Here is a 15,889-nt window from a genome sequence, read left to right on the forward strand (position 1 = left end):
ACGGATGTGTAGTGTGTACAGGAGTAGTAGAGAGACACATGACAGTATGGAGGTGTAGTGTGTACAGGAGTAGTAGTGAGACACATGAGAGGATGGAGGAGTAATGTGTACAGGAGTAGTAGAATGACACATGACAGGATGGATGTGTAGTGTGTACAGGAGTGGTAGAGAGACACAAGAGCAGGATGGATGTGTAGTGTGTACAGGAGTACCAGAGAGACATGACAGGAAGGAGGTGTAGTGTGTACAGGAGAAGTAGAGAGACACATGACAGGATGGAGGTGTAGTGTGTACAGGAGTACCAGAGAGACATGACAGGATGGAGGTGTAGTGTGTACAGGATTAGCAGAGAGACATGACAGGATGGAGGTGTAGTGTGTACAGGAGTAGTAGAAACACATGACAGGATGGAGGTGTAGTGTGTACAGGAGTAGTAGAAACACATGACAGGATGGAGGTATAGTGTGTACAGGAGTAGTAGAGAGACACAAGAGCAGGATGGATGTGTAGTGTGTACAGGAGTAGTAGAGAGACACATGACAGTATGGAGGTGTAGTGTGTACAGGAGTAGTAGTGAGACACATGAGAGGATGGAGGTGTAATGTGTACAGGAGTAGTGAGAGACACAGAACAGGATGGATGTGTAGTGTGTACAGGAGTAGCAGTCGGACACAGAACAGGATGAATGTGTAGTGTGTACAGGAGTACTAGGAGGACACAGAACAGGATGCAGGTGTAGTGTGTACAGGAGTAGTAGTGAGACACATAACAGGGTGGATGTGTAGTGTGTACAGGAGTAGTAGGGAGACACAGAACAGGATGGAGGTGTAGTGTGTAGAGGAGTAGCAAGAGGACACAGAACAGGATGGATGTGTAGTGTGTACAGGAGTAGAATAGAGACACATGACAGGATGGAGGTGTAGTATGTACAGGAGTAGTAGAGAGACACAGAACAGGATGGAGGTGTAGTTTGTACAGGAGTAGCAGGAGGACACAGAACAGAATGGATGTGTAGTGTGTACAGGAGTAGTAGTGAGACACATGACAGGATGGAGGTGTAGTCTGTACAGGAGTAGCAGTAGGACACATGACAGGATGGAGGTGTAGTGTGTACAGGAGTAGTAGAGAGACAGAACAGGATGGATGTGTGGTGTGTACAGGATTAGCAGGACACATGACAGGATGGATGTGTGGTGTGTACAGGAGTAGTAGAGAGACACATGAAAGGATGAAGGTGTAGTGTGTATAGGATTAGTAGAGAGACACATGACAGGATGGATGTGTAGTGTGTACAGGAGTAGTAGAGAGACACATGACAGGATGGAGGTGTAGTGTGTACAGGAGTAGTAAAGAGACACATGACAGGATAGAGGTGTTGTGTGTACAGGAGTAGTAATGAGACACATGACAGGATGGAGGTGTAGTATGTACAGGAGTAGTAGAGAGACACAGAACAGGATGGATGTGTAGTGTGTAGAGGAGTAGTAAAGAGACACAGAACAGGATGGAGGTGTAGTGTGTAGAGGAGTACAAGAAAGGCACACGAGAGGACGGATGTGTAGTGTGTACAGGAGTAGTAGTGAGACACATGAGAGGATGGAGGTGTAATGTGTACAGGAGTAGTAGAGAGACACATGACAGGATGGAGGTGTAGTGTGTACAGGAGTGGTAGAGAGACACAAGAGCAGGATGGATGTGTAGTGTGTACAGGAGAAGTAGAGAGACACATGACAGGAAGGAGGTGTAGTGTGTACAGGAGAAGTAGAGAGACACATGACAGGATGGAGGTGTAGTGTGTACAGGAGTACCAGAGAGACATGACAGGATGGAGGTGTAGTGTGTACAGGAGTAGTAGAGAGACACATGACAGGATGGAGGTGTAGTGTGTACAGGAGTACCAGAGAGACATGACAGGATGGAGGTGTAGTGTGTACAGGATTAGCAGAGAGACATGACAGGATGGAGGTGTAGTGTGTACAGGAGTAGTAGAAACACATGACAGGATGGAGGTGTAGTGTGTACAGGAGTAGTAGAAACACATGACAGGATGGAGGTATAGTGTGTACAGGAGTAGTAGAGAGACACAAGAGCAGGATGGATGTGTAGTGTGTACAGGAGAAGTAGAGAGACACATGACAGGAAGGAGGTGTAGTGTGTACAGGAGTACCAGAGAGACATGACAGGATAGAGGTGTAGTGTGTACAGGAGTAGCAGAGAGACATGACAGGATGGAGGTGTAGTGTGTACAGGAGTAGTAGAAACACATGACAGGATGGAGGTGTAGTGTGTACAGGAGTAGTAGAGACACATGACAGGACGGAGGTGTAGTGTGTACAGGAGTAGCAGTGAGACACATGAGAGGACGGATGTGTAGTGTGTACAGGAGTAGTAGAGAGACACATGACAGTATGGAGGTGTAGTGTGTACAGGAGTAGTAGTGAGACACATGAGAGGATGGAGGAGTAATGTGTACAGGAGTAGTAGAATGACACATGACAGGATGGATGTGTAGTGTGTACAGGAGTGGTAGAGAGACACAAGAGCAGGATGGATGTGTAGTGTGTACAGGAGTAGTAGAGAGACACATGAAAGGATGAAGGTGTAGTGTGTATAGGATTAGTAGAGAGACACATGACAGGATGGATGTGTAGTGTGTACAGGAGTAGTAGAGAGACACATGACAGGATGGAGGTGTAGTGTGTACAGGAGTAGTAAAGAGACACATGACAGGATAGAGGTGTTGTGTGTACAGGAGTAGTAATGAGACACATGACAGAATGGAGGTGTAGTGTGTACAGGAGTAGTAGAGAGACACATGACAGTATGGAGGTGTAGTGTGTACAGGAGTAGTAGTGAGACACATGAGAGGATGGAGGTGTAATGTGTACAGGAGTAGTGAGAGACACAGAACAGGATGAATGTGTAGTGTGTACAGGAGTACTAGGAGGACACAGAACAGGATGCAGGTGTAGTGTGTACAGGAGTAGTAGTGAGACACATAACAGGGTGGATGTGTAGTGTGTACAGGAGTAGTAGGGAGACACAGAACAGGATGGAGGTGTAGTGTGTAGAGGAGTAGCAAGAGGACACAGAACAGGATGGATGTGTAGTGTGTACAGGAGTAGAATAGAGACACATGACAGGATGGAGGTGTAGTATGTACAGGAGTAGTAGAGAGACACAGAACAGGATGAAGGTGTAGTTTGTACAGGAGTAGCAGGAGGACACAGAACAGAATGGATGTGTAGTGTGTACAGGAGTAGTAGTGAGACACATGACAGGATGGAGGTGTAGTCTGTACAGGAGTAGTAGTAGGACACATGACAGGATGGAGGTGTAGTGTGTACAGGAGTAGTAGAGAGACAGAACAGGATGGATGTGTAGTGTGTACAGGATTAGCAGGACACATGACAGGATGGATGTGTGGTGTGTACAGGAGTAGTAGAGAGACACATGACAGGATGAAGGTGTAGTGTGTATAGGATTAGTAGAGAGACACATGACAGGATGGATGTGTAGTGTGTACAGGAGTAGTAGAGAGACACATGACAGGATGGAGGTGTAGTGTGTACAGGAGTAGTAATGAGACACATGACAGGATAGAGGTGTTGTGTGTACAGGAGTAGTAATGAGACACATGACAGGATGGAGGTGTAGTATGTACAGGAGTAGTAGAGAGACACAGAACAGGATGGATGTGTAGTGTGTAGAGGAGTAGTAAAGAGACACAGAACAGGATGGAGGTGTAGTGTGTAGAGGAGTACAAGAAAGGCACACGAGAGGACGGATGTGTAGTGTGTACAGGAGTAGTAGAGAGAGAAACATGACAGTATGGAGGTGTACTGTGTACAGGAGTAGTAGTAGGCCACAGAACAGGATGGAGGTGTAGTGTGTACAGGAGTAGTAGAGAGACACATGACAGGATGGAGGTGTAGTGTGTACAGGAGTAGTAGAGTGACACAGGATAGATCTGTAGTGCAGGCATGTCCAATGTTGGCCCTCCAGATGTTTTGAAACTACACATCCCAGCATGCTTTGCAATAGTTTTAGCATTCTCTAATAGCAAAACTGTGGCAAAGCATGCTGGGATGTGTAGTTTCACAACATCTGGAGGGCCAACGTTGGACATGCCTGCTGTAGTGTGTACAGGAGTAGTAGAGAGACACATGACAGGAGGGAGGTGTAGTGTGTACATGAGTAGCAGAGTGACACAGAACAGGATGGATGTGTAGTGTGTACAGGAGTAGTAGAGAGGCACATGAACAGGATGGAGGTGTAGTGTGTACAGGAGTAACAGGAGGACACATGACAGGATGGAGGTGTAGTGTGTACAGGAGTAGTAGAGTGATACACAGGACAGGATGGAGGTGTAGTGTGTACAGGAGTAGCAGAGAGACACATGACAGGATGGAGGTGTAGTGTGTACATGAGTAGCAGAGTGACACATGACAGGATGAGAGACAGAACAGGATGGAGGTGTAGTGTGTACAGGAGTAGCAGAGAGACACATGACAGGATGGAGGTGTAGTGTGTACATGAGTAGCAGAGTGACACATGACAGGATGGCTGTGTAGTGTGTACAGGAGTAGTAGAGAGACACATGACAGGATGAAGGTGTAGTGTGTATAGGAGTAGGAGAGAGACACATGACAGGACAGAGGTGCAGTGTGTACAGGAGTACAAGTGAGAGACATGACAGGATGGAGGTGTAGTGTGTACAGGAGTAGCAGAGAAACATGACAGGATGGAGGTGTACTGTGTACAGGAGTAGCAGGAGGACACAGAACAGGATGGAGGTGTAGTGTGTACATGAGTAGTAGAGTGACACAGAACAGGATAGATGTGTAGTGTGTACAGGAGTAGCAGAGAGACGCATGACAGGATGGAGGTGTAGTGTGTACATGAGTAGCAGAAGGACACATGACAGGATGGAGGTTTAGTGTGTACAGGAGTAGCAGGAGGACACATGACAGGATGGAGGTGTAGTGTGTACAGGAGTAGCAGAGTGATACACAGGACAGGATGGAGGTGTTGTATGTACAGGAGTAGTAGAGAGACACATGACAGGATGGAGGTGTAGTGTGTACAGGAGTAGTAGAGAGACACATGACAGGATGGAGGTGAAGTGTGTACAGGAGTAACAGGAGGACACATGACAGGTTGGAGGTGTGGTGTGTACAGGAGTAGGAAAGAGACACAGAACAGGATGGCGGAGTAGTGTGTACAGGAGTAGTAGAGAGACACATGACAGGATGGATGTGTAGTGTGTACAGGAGTAGCAGGAGGACACATGACATGATGGAGGAGTAGTGTGTACAGGAGTAGTAGAGAGACACATGACAGGATGAAGGTGTAGTTTGATAGAGCGGCTTGGTCTGTATTTTAGGCAGTCAGGATGCCAGTGCCAGTAATCTAACCCCCGGCATCCTAAACAGAGATAAAGGGGAGAGTTGGGTGCAGGGTATAGAGATAATGGGTGTAGTGGCACAGCATGGGAATAGTGGTAATCTGTGGTGAGGGGTATATTAGCTCAGTGTGGTGAGGAGTGCAGTGGCACAGCATAGGAATAGTGGTAACATGTGGTCAGGGGTGTAGTGTAACAGCACAGGGATAGTGTTAACGTGTGGTCAGGGGTGCCGTGGCACAGAGGGTCAGGAGTGCAGTGGCACAGCACAGGGATAGTGGTAAAATGTGGTCAGGGGTGCAGTGGCACAGCACTGGGATTGTGGTAATGTGTGGTCAGGGGTGCCATGGCACAGCACAGGCATAGTGGTAATGTGTGGTCAGGAGTGCCGTGGCACAGCACAGGGATAGTGGACAGCAGGGATAGTGGACAGCAGAATGCACAGACAGTTTAGGGTGCAGGTGTAGGACCAACCTTACCCTGACAAGATAGGAGACTCCGGGACCCATCACCTTGTCATCTGGGTGCAGCCACCCACGCGTGGGCTTATTGACGAAGCTGCCATGTCTGGTCCACTCGTCCCCCGCCAGCTGTCCTCCTTCCACTCGGGACTTTCTCCCACAGCTCAGTTTGTTCATATCCTGGGAGAAAACAGTAAAAGTCCTTCCTGAGTCTGGACTGTTCTCCGCCTGGTCCCCAGGGCTGCTGGTCTCCTTGCCGGCCCCAGAGGAGAAGCTGCGGAGGCTCAGGAGGTTAGCTGGGTTGGACAGTTTGAGATTGGCCATTTTCGGGAAGAAGGAGCAGAGTGTGGTGGGACTGTCCTCGGACTCGGAGGACAGCTCAGCCAGGGGCAGCATAGGGGCCAGAGAAGAGGACGAGGAGGAGCTGGGCAAAGACTGGGCCACCATGATCTCCACGGAGGGCGTAGGGGGGGCCGTGCCTACGGCATCCTCCACAGAGCTCACAGACTCATTGCGGAGGTGGTTGTACTTGCTTTTGGGCAAGAGATCCATGATGCCGGCAGGCCGCTTGCACTCTGCAGCAACGAGGGGTCCAGGTCTCATAGTCCGGTGGTGGTGACGGAACACAGGGGACGGAACGTTACACCCAAGCCCCCTGAGATGGCAGGTTATAGGGTACTCACCCCCGCTCAGTGCTGCATGGCCGGGGGAGCCTAGAACCCATCAGCAGGGACAGAGCTGGAGACACGATCGATGCATGCCATCAGAGCCCCCCAGGCAGGGGATGCAGATGGATCAGATGGGCTGAAGCAAGGACAGGCAGAGAGGAAAGGTCAGCTGGACTGGCCTGCTACTCCATGTGATGGGTGGTCCCGGATAGTCAGCCTGTCCCTGGAGAGTCAGCACTGCCGAGGACCAGTCTGCATGAACGCCTCATTATCCATTCACATGCTCCCAGGCACCAATGGCAGGCTCTGTGCTGACTCACAGACCTCACTGACAGGAAGGGACGTTTCCTCTGCCTGAGACCCGAGCAGTCCTCAGCACGCCACCCCCCTCCTGACACACCTACCTACCACCACAGAATAAGGACTACCACTCCCATCATCAGTCACAGGTGCCCTTATTGCGGTCACGAACAGCTGACAAATAGCCATCATTAAACCATGTATCATTAGTGTTTGTTGTCATGGAGACAATCCGATCATTAGAAGGCAGCGGGGTCCCAGCCTGGGGACTGTACAACATAAAGGCAGCAGGCGTACACGATGCCACCATACGGGTTATAACACAGACTTGTCCTCACATCAGGTCACATAGATAACTGGGCGCAGATTGCCAGCCGCCACGTTCCGCTGAGCGTCCTCTGCTCTGCAATGCCAACAGGACACCAACACAGCTAAAGGCTTCTCGTTCCTCCTCTCATATATAAGCTCAGTGTATGAGGGCCCCCGCTGTATCCTTACACCCAGTATCTATACAGGCCCTGATACGGCTATATGGTGCTGAGGATAGTAATACCTAGCATCGTGATGTACAGCAGAACCGATACTGCCTACACTGCATTACACAGGTGGAATACAGGGGTCACTGGGACAGAACCAGCACCACAGCAGAACCAATACCGCATGCACTGCATTGCACAGGCGGAATACAGGGGTCACTGGGACAGAACCAGCACCACAGCAGAACCAATACCGCATGCACTGCATTACACAGGCGGAATACCGCATGCACTGCATTACACAGGCAGAATACAGGGATCATCAGGACAGAACCAGCACAACCGATAACATCTGCACTGCGTTACACAGGTGGAATACAGGGGTCACTGGGACAGAACCAGCACCACAGCAGAACCAATACCGCCTGCACTGCGTTACACAGGCAGAATACAGGGGTCACTAGGGGATGCAGTTACAATCCCGGCGGTCGGGATCCCGGCGTGCAGAATCCCGACCGCCGAAATGCCGACACTTTCTCCCTCCGTGGGTGTCCACGACACCCCTGGAGGAAGAATAAATTAGTGTGCCGAGCGAAGCGAGGCACCGGGCCCGCTGCGTGGCGAGCGCAGCGAGCCCGCAAGGTGGGGCGATCCACGTCCCCCCCTTGTCGGCATTTCGGCTGTCGGGATTCCGGCGTCGGGATTCTGAACGCCGGGATCCCGACCGCCGGGATTCAATACTGAATCCGTCACTAGGACAGAACCAGCACAACCGATACCACCTGCACTGCGTTACACAGCCGGAATACAGGGGTCACTGGGACAGAACCAGCACAACAACAGGACCGATACCGCCTACACTGCGTTACACAGCCGGAATACAGGGGTCACTGGGACAGAACCAGCACAACAGCAGAACTGATACCGCCTACACTGCGTTACACAGCCGGAATACAGGGGTCACTGGGACAGAACCAGCACAACTAATACCGCCTGCACTGCGTTACACAGCCGGAATACAGGGGTCGCTAGGACAGAACCAGCACAACTGATACCGCCTGCACTGCGTTACACAGCCGGAATACAGGGGTCACTAGGACAGAAGCAGCACAACTGATACCGCCTGCACTGCGTTACACAGCCGGAATACAGGGGTCACTAGGACAGAACCAGCACAACTAATACCGCCTGCACTGCGTTACACAGCCGGAATACAGGGGTCACTAGGACAGAACCAGCACAACTAATACCGCCTGCACTGCGTTACACAGCCGGAATACAGGGGTCACTAGGACAGAACCAGCACAACTGATACCGCCTGCACTGCGTTACACAGCCGGAATACAGGGGTCACTGGGACAGAACCAGCACAACTAATACCGCCTGCACTGCGTTACACAGCCGGAATACAGGGGTCGCTAGGACAGAACCAGCACAACTGATACCGCCTGCACTGCGTTACACAGCCGGGATACAGGGGTCACTAGGAAAGAAGCAGCACAACTGATACCGCCTGCACTGCGTTACACAGCCGGAATACAGGGGTCACTAGGACAGAACCAGCACAACTAATACCGCCTGCACTGCGTTACACAGCCGGAATACAGGGGTCACTAGGACAGAACCAGCACAATTGATACCGCCTGCACTGCGTTACACAGCCGGAATACAGGGGTCACTAGGACAGAACCAGCACAACTGATACCGCCTGCACTGCGTTACACAGCCGGAATACAGGGGTCACTAGGAGAGAACCAGCACAACTGATACCGCCTGCACTGCGTTACACAGCCGGAATACAGGGGTCACTAGGACAGAAGCAGCACAAATGATACCGCCTGCACTGCGTTACACAGCCGGAATACAGGGGTCACTAGGACAGAACCAGCACAAATGATACCGCCTGCACTGCGTTACACAGCCGGAATACAGGGGTGACTAGGACAGAACCAGCACAACTTATACCGCCTGCACTGCGTTACACAGCCGGAATACAGGGGTCACTAGGACAGAACCAGCACAACTAATACCGCCTGCACTGCGTTACACAGCCGGTATACAGGGGTCACTAGGACAGAACCAGCACAACTGATACCGCCTGCACTGCGTTACACAGCCGGAATACAGGGATCACTAGGACAGAAGCAGCACAACTGATACCGCCTGCACTGCGTTACACAGCCGGAATACAGGGGTCACTAGGACAGAACCAGCACAACTGATACCGCCTGCACTGCGTTACACAGCCGGAATACAGGGATCACTAGGACAGAACCAGCACAACTGATACCGCCTGCACTGCGTTACACAGCCGGAATACAGGGGTCACTAGGACAGAACCAGCACAACTGATACCGCCTGCACTGCGTTACACAGCCGGAATACAGGGATCACTAGGACAGAACCAGCACAACTGATACCGCCTGCACTGCGTTACACAGCCGGAATACAGGGGTCACTGGGACAGAACCAGCACAACTGATATCGCCTGCACTGCGTTACACAGCCGGAATACAGGGGTCACTAGGACAGAACCAGCACAACTAATATCGCCTGCACTGCGTTACACAGCCGGAATACAGGGGTCACTGGGACAGAACCAGCACAACTGATACCGCCTGCACTGCGTTACACAGCCGGAATACAGGGGTCACTAGGACAGAACCAGCACAACTGATACCGCCTGCACTGCGTTACACAGCCGGAATACAGGGGTCACTAGGACAGAACCAGCACAACTGATACCGCCTGCACTGCGTTACACAGCCGGAATACAGGGGTCACTGGGACAGAACCAGCACAACTGATACCGCCTGCACTGCGTTACACAGCCGGAATACAGGGATCACTAGGACAGAACCAGAACAACTGATACCGCCTGCACTGCGTTACACAGCCGGAATACAGGGGTCACTAGGACAGAACCAGCACAACTAATATCGCCTGCACTGCGTTACACAGCCGGAATACAGGGGTCACTGGGACAGAACCAGCACAACTGATACCGCTTATGTGCTGTTTCTGTTACTGATTACTGACCAATACTCAGTGCTACGGGTTCTCTACAGCTCATCAGACTGTACGCTCGTTGGGCAGAATCACACACACATCACATCACATGGAGTCTGTATACTTCTCATTGTCCCCCAATCCCCCCCTCTCTGCTGCCTCACTGACTACCCAGGACTCTCTGGAGACCCTCAGCTTCCTCCCCTCCACCTCAGGAGCATGCAGGAAGCCAGGCCAGAAGCAGCCACTTAACTCTGTCACTGCCACACACACACAGCTTGTCCTAGGTGCAATCACACAGTATGGCCCCTGGCCGCCCCAGGGACATGTACTACTACTACTACTAGTAGTGAGAGCACTAATTATATAAATATATATATATATATATTATAATGGGAAGCAGTTCTGTAGTTGGTGTGGGACTACAAGTCCCAGCATGTTCTGACAATGACAGAGGCCTCAGCCATAATATGCACCACAAAACCCATCACCAACACCGACACAAGACGGAGACCTGCTCTTACCACATACTCCATGTCAGTACTGACACCAGCCTGGGCTCCTAGTACCTGCACGTCAGCAACAAGAAAGGGTTAAAGGTGGCGTGTGTATGTATGTAACATGTTAGGTCATGGGACACACATCTGACCAGGGCACACACACACACACACACACACACACACACACACACACACACACACACACACAGTCCCCCCTCACTTCCTGCCTCACCGCTCTCCTGATAACATCTCACACACTTCCCTCATTCCACAGGACATGCCTCTACACATGCAGGACCCTCCCTTACCCACAGGGACTGCTCCCTTCTCCTGCATGGATCTTCCATGCCACCACCACCTGCGTCACCCGCCACGTGTGCCCCACCACGTGTGCCCCGCCACCTGCGTCACCCACCACCTATGTCGCCCGCCACGTGTGCACCGCCACCTGCGTCACCCACCACGTGTGCCCCGCCACCTGCGTCACCCACCACGTGTGCCCCGCCACCTGTGTCACCCACCACGTGTGCACCGCCACCTGTGTCACCCACCACGTGTGCACAGCGACCTGTGCCGCCCGCCACGTGTGCACCACCACCTGCGTCGCCCACCACCTGCGTCGCCCGCCACGTGTGCACCGCCACCTGTGTCGAACGCCACGTGTGCCCCGACCGCCACGTGTGCACCTCCAGCTGCGTCGCCCGCTACGTGTGCCCCGCCACCTGTGTTGCCCGCCACCTGCATCACCCGCCACGTGTGCACCTCCAGCTGCGTCGCCCGCTACGTGTTGCCTGCCACCTGTGTTGCCTGCCACCTGCGTCGCCCACCACGTGTGCACCGCCACCTGCGTCGCCCACCACGTGTGCACCGCCACCTGCGTCGCCCACCACGTGTGCACCGCCACCTGCGTCGCCCACCACGTGTGTCGCCCGGCACGAGTGCACCGCCACCTGCGTCGCCCGCCACATGTGCACCACCACCTGCATCGCCCGCCACGTGTGCACCGCCACCTGCCACATGTGCACCGCCACCTGCCACATGTGCACCACCACCTGTATCACCCGCCACATGTTTACCACCACCATTGCTTGTACCACCCGCCACGTGTACACCAGCATCACCGCAACCTGTATCACCCACCACTGTATACCACTGCCACCTGTATCTCCATTCAAGTGTACACATCCACTGCTGCCTGTATTGCCTCACACGTGTACACATCCACTGCTGCCTGTATTGCCTCACACGTGTACACCGCCACTGCTGCCTGTATTGCCTCACACATGTACACATCCACTGCTGCCAGTATTGCCTCACGTGTACACCGCCACTGCTGCCTGTATTGCCTCACACGTGTACACCGCCACTGCTGCCTGTATTGCCTCACACGTGTACACTGCCACTGCTGCCAGTATTGCCTCACACGTGTACACCGCCACTACTACCTGTATCACCCCACATGTGTACACCACCACTACTACCTGTATCACACCGATTATACCCCATCACCCTGCCATTAGACAAACTGACCCACATTACACAATAATATGATCAATACAATCTATGCACAACCAATTGTGACTCTTTATAAAAATAAGATGGAGCAGAGTATTGGGGAAGCCTGCCACATAGGACAGAGGTGCGTCTATACATCTAACCCTGGGTCTCATTCACACCTCATCACCAAAGCAAAATCTCTCTCAAACAGGCAATAGGTGGGGCAGATGTAACATGTGCAGAGAGAGTTATGCTGGGTACACACCAGAACGATTTGGCCTCAATTGCCCCAATTTCGATACACAGTATGTCCGATTGTTTGTAAATTGGGCGTGTTTTAGATCCAATTCCGATCCGATATGCAGATCGTGTGATCATCTGCTCACAATCATGATCGTTGTGGTGTGTACCCTACATTATCTGGGTGTGTTATATTGTTTGTGTGCAGGGTAAATACTGGTTACTTTATACTTACACTGCAATTTATATTACAGTTTCAACACACTCAACCAAAATCTGACTCGCTCTGGATCTGCCCCACCTGCAGTGCAGCATGGTTTTGCCTAGAGTTGTGGAGGTTTGGATTTACTCCGTTATTATAAGATGCCGCTGTGAGAACCAAGTATATCGGGGTAAAACGGAACCCGCACATCTCTAGTTTTTCCCATTAGGGAAAAATGTTGCCTTTGTGATGAACTGTGAATAAGGCCCATAGCAACACACTATGCATATCAAGTACTGGTATACTATACTGTAAACAGGGGAGGTATGGGGAGGGGTGTCAGTGACAGGGGAGGTATGGGGAGGGGTGTCAGTGACAGGGGAGGTATGGGGAGGGGAGGGGGGTCAGTGACAGGGGAGGTATGGGGAGGGGAGGGGTGTCAGTGACAGGGGAGGTATGGGGAGGGGAGAGGTGTCAGTGACAGGGGAGGTATAGGGAGGGGAGAGGTGTCAGTGACAGGGGAGGTATGGGGAGGGGTGTCAGTAAAAGGGGGTATGGGGAGGGGTGTCAGTGGAGGTATAGGGAGGGGAGGGGTGTCAGCGACAGGGGAGGTATGGGGAGGGGTGTCAGTGACAGGGGAGGTATGGGGAGGGGTGTCAGTGACAGGGGAGGTATGGGGAGGGGTGTCAGTGACAGGTGAGGTATGGGAAGGGGTGTCAGTGACAGGTGAGGTATGGGAAGGGAGGGGTGTCAGTGACAGGGGAGGTATAGGGAGGGGAGAGGTGTCAGTTACAGGGGAGGTATGGGGAGGGGTATCAGTAAAAGGTGGTATGGGGAGGGGTGTCAGTTACAGGGGGTATGGGAGCAGTGTCAGTGACAGGGGAGGTATGGGGAGGGGTGTCAGTAAAAGGGGGTATGGGGAGGGGTGTCAGTTACAGGGGGTATGGGAGCGGTGTCAGTTACAGGGGAGGTATGGGGAGGGGTGTTAATGACAGGGGAGGTATGGGGAGGGGTGTTAATGACAGGGGAGGTATGGGGAGGGGTGTTAATGACAGGGGAGGTATGGGGAGGGGTGTCAGTGACATGGGGGCATAATAGGGAGAAGAGGGGTGTCAGTGACAGGGGATTTATGGGGAGGGGTGTCAGTGACAGGGGAGGTATGGGGAGGGGTGTCAGTGACAGGGGAGGTATGGGGAGGGGTGTCAGTGACAGGGGAGGTATGGGGAGGGGTGTCAGTGACAGAGGTGTATCGGGAGGGGTGTCAGTGACAGAGGTGTATGGGGAGGGGAGGGGTGTCAGTGACAGGGGTGTATGGGGAGGGGAGGGGTGTCAGTGACAGGGGTGTGAGGGGAGGGGTGTCAGTGACAGGGGTGTCAGTGACAGGGGGTATGGGGAGGGGAGGGGTGTCAGTGACAGGGGGTATGGGGAGGGGAGGGGTGTCAGTGACAGGGGGTATGGGGAGGGGTGTCAGTGACGGGAGATATGGGGAGGGGTGTCAGGGACGGGAGGTATGGGGAGGGGAGGGGTGTCAGTGGAGGTATAGGGAGGGGAGGGGTGTCAGCGACAGGGGAGGTATGGGGAGGGGTGTCAGCGACAGGGGAGGTATGGGGAGGGGTGTCAGTGACAGGGGAGGTATGGGGAGGGGTGTCAGTGACAGGGGAGGTATGGGGAGGGGTGTCAGTGACAGGTGAGGTATGGGAAGGGGTGTCAGTGACAGGGTGGTATAGGGAGGGGAGGGGTGTCAGTGACAGGGGAGGTATAGGGAGGGGAGAGGTGTCAGTTACAGGGGAGTTATAAGGAGGGGTATCAGTAAAAGGTGGTATGGGGAGGGGTGTCAGTTACAGGGGGTATGGGAGCAGTGTCAGTGACAGGGGAGGTATGGGGAGGGGTGTCAGTAAAAGGGGGTATGGGGAGGGGTGTCAGTTACAGGGGGTATGGGAGCGGTGTCAGTAACAGGGGAGGTATGGGGAGGGGTGTTAATGACAGGGGAGGTATGGGGAGGGGTGTTAATGACAGGGGAGGTATGGGGAGGGGTGTTAATGACAGGGGAGGTATGGGGAGGGGTGTCAGTGACATGGGGGCATAATAGGGAGAAGAGGGGTGTCAGTGACAGGGGATTTATGGGGAGGGGTGTCAGTGACAGGGGAGGTATGGGGAGGGGTGTCAGTGACAGGGGAGGTATGGGGAGGGGTGTCAGTGACAGGGGAGGTATGGGGAGGGGTGTCAGTGACAGAGGTGTATGGGGAGGGGTGTCAGTGACAGAGGTGTATGGGGAGGGGAGGGGAGGGGTGTCAGTGACCGGGGTGTATGGGGAGGGGAGGGGTGTCAGTGACAGGGGTGTGAGGGGAGGGGTGTCAGTGACAGGGGTGTCAGTGACAGGGGGTATAGGGAGGGGAGGGGTGTCAGTGACAGGGGGTATGGGGAGGGGCGTCAGTGACGGGAGATATGGGGAGGGGTGTCAGGGACGGGAGGTATGGGGAGGGGAGGGGTGTCAGTGGAGGTATAGGGAGGGGAAGGGTGTTAATGACAGGGGAGGTATGGGGAGGGGTGTCAGTGACAGGGGAGGTATGGGGAGGGGTGTCAGTGACAGGGGAGGTATGGGGAGGGGAGTCAGTGACAGGTGAGGTATGGGGAGGGGTGTCAGTGACAGGGGGGTATGGGGGGGAGGGGTGTCAGTGACAGGGGGGTATGGGGGGGAGGGGTGTCAGTGACAGGGGGGTATGGGGGGGAGGGGTGTCAGTGACAGGGGAGGTATGGGGAGGGGTGTCAGTGAGGGGGGTATGGGGAGTGGTGTCAGTGAGAGGGGAGGTATGGGGAGGGGTGTCAGTGACAGGGGGTATAATAGGGAGGGGAGGGGTGTCATTGACAGAAGAGGTATATGGGGGAGGCTAAGACGGCGGAAGCCCCGGCGGCGGCTGGGGGAGGAGGGCGCCCGTACATGCAGGCACCCTGGTCTCAGGGGGCCGAGGGAGCACTCACCGGGGAAGCATGAAGCGGGGCGAGCAGGGAGGGGGGTCTCGGGCCCGGACTCCTCACTCGGGAAACTTTCCGCCTGTCTCCTCCCAGAGAGTAAACTTTTCACTACTTCCGGCTACGTCACGGTGACGCTATGGGAGAAGCCGGCGGCCATGA

The 15,889-nt window shown here is 53.5% G+C and overlaps 1 protein-coding gene across 7 annotated transcripts in view; it reads right to left on the reverse strand.

Annotated features, from left to right (window-relative positions):
• Positions 1-15,881, reverse strand: part of SHC1 (SHC adaptor protein 1) — a 55,290-nt gene extending 39,409 nt beyond the window's left edge. For 4 of the 7 annotated variants that reach the window (XR_014466114.1, XR_014466112.1, XR_014466113.1 and 1 more), the window contains exon 1: positions 5,884-7,504. Coding sequence is in view for 4 of the 7 variants with exons in the window: in XM_083165917.1 (XP_083022043.1) it covers positions 5,884-6,468 (585 nt within the window). In the remaining 3 variants the exon portion in view is untranslated. Of the gene's footprint in view, positions 1-5,883; positions 7,505-10,842; positions 10,888-15,736 lie in introns of those variants that run through there. The other 3 variants (XM_083165918.1, XM_083165919.1, XM_083165920.1) reach the window with 3 other exon arrangements.
• Positions 15,882-15,889: the final 8 nt, after the last annotated feature.

The sequence above is a fragment of the Crinia signifera genome, chromosome 12 (genome assembly GCF_055691185.1).
Source record: "Crinia signifera chromosome 12, ASM5569118v1, whole genome shotgun sequence".
NCBI lineage: Eukaryota > Metazoa > Chordata > Amphibia > Anura > Myobatrachidae > Crinia > Crinia signifera.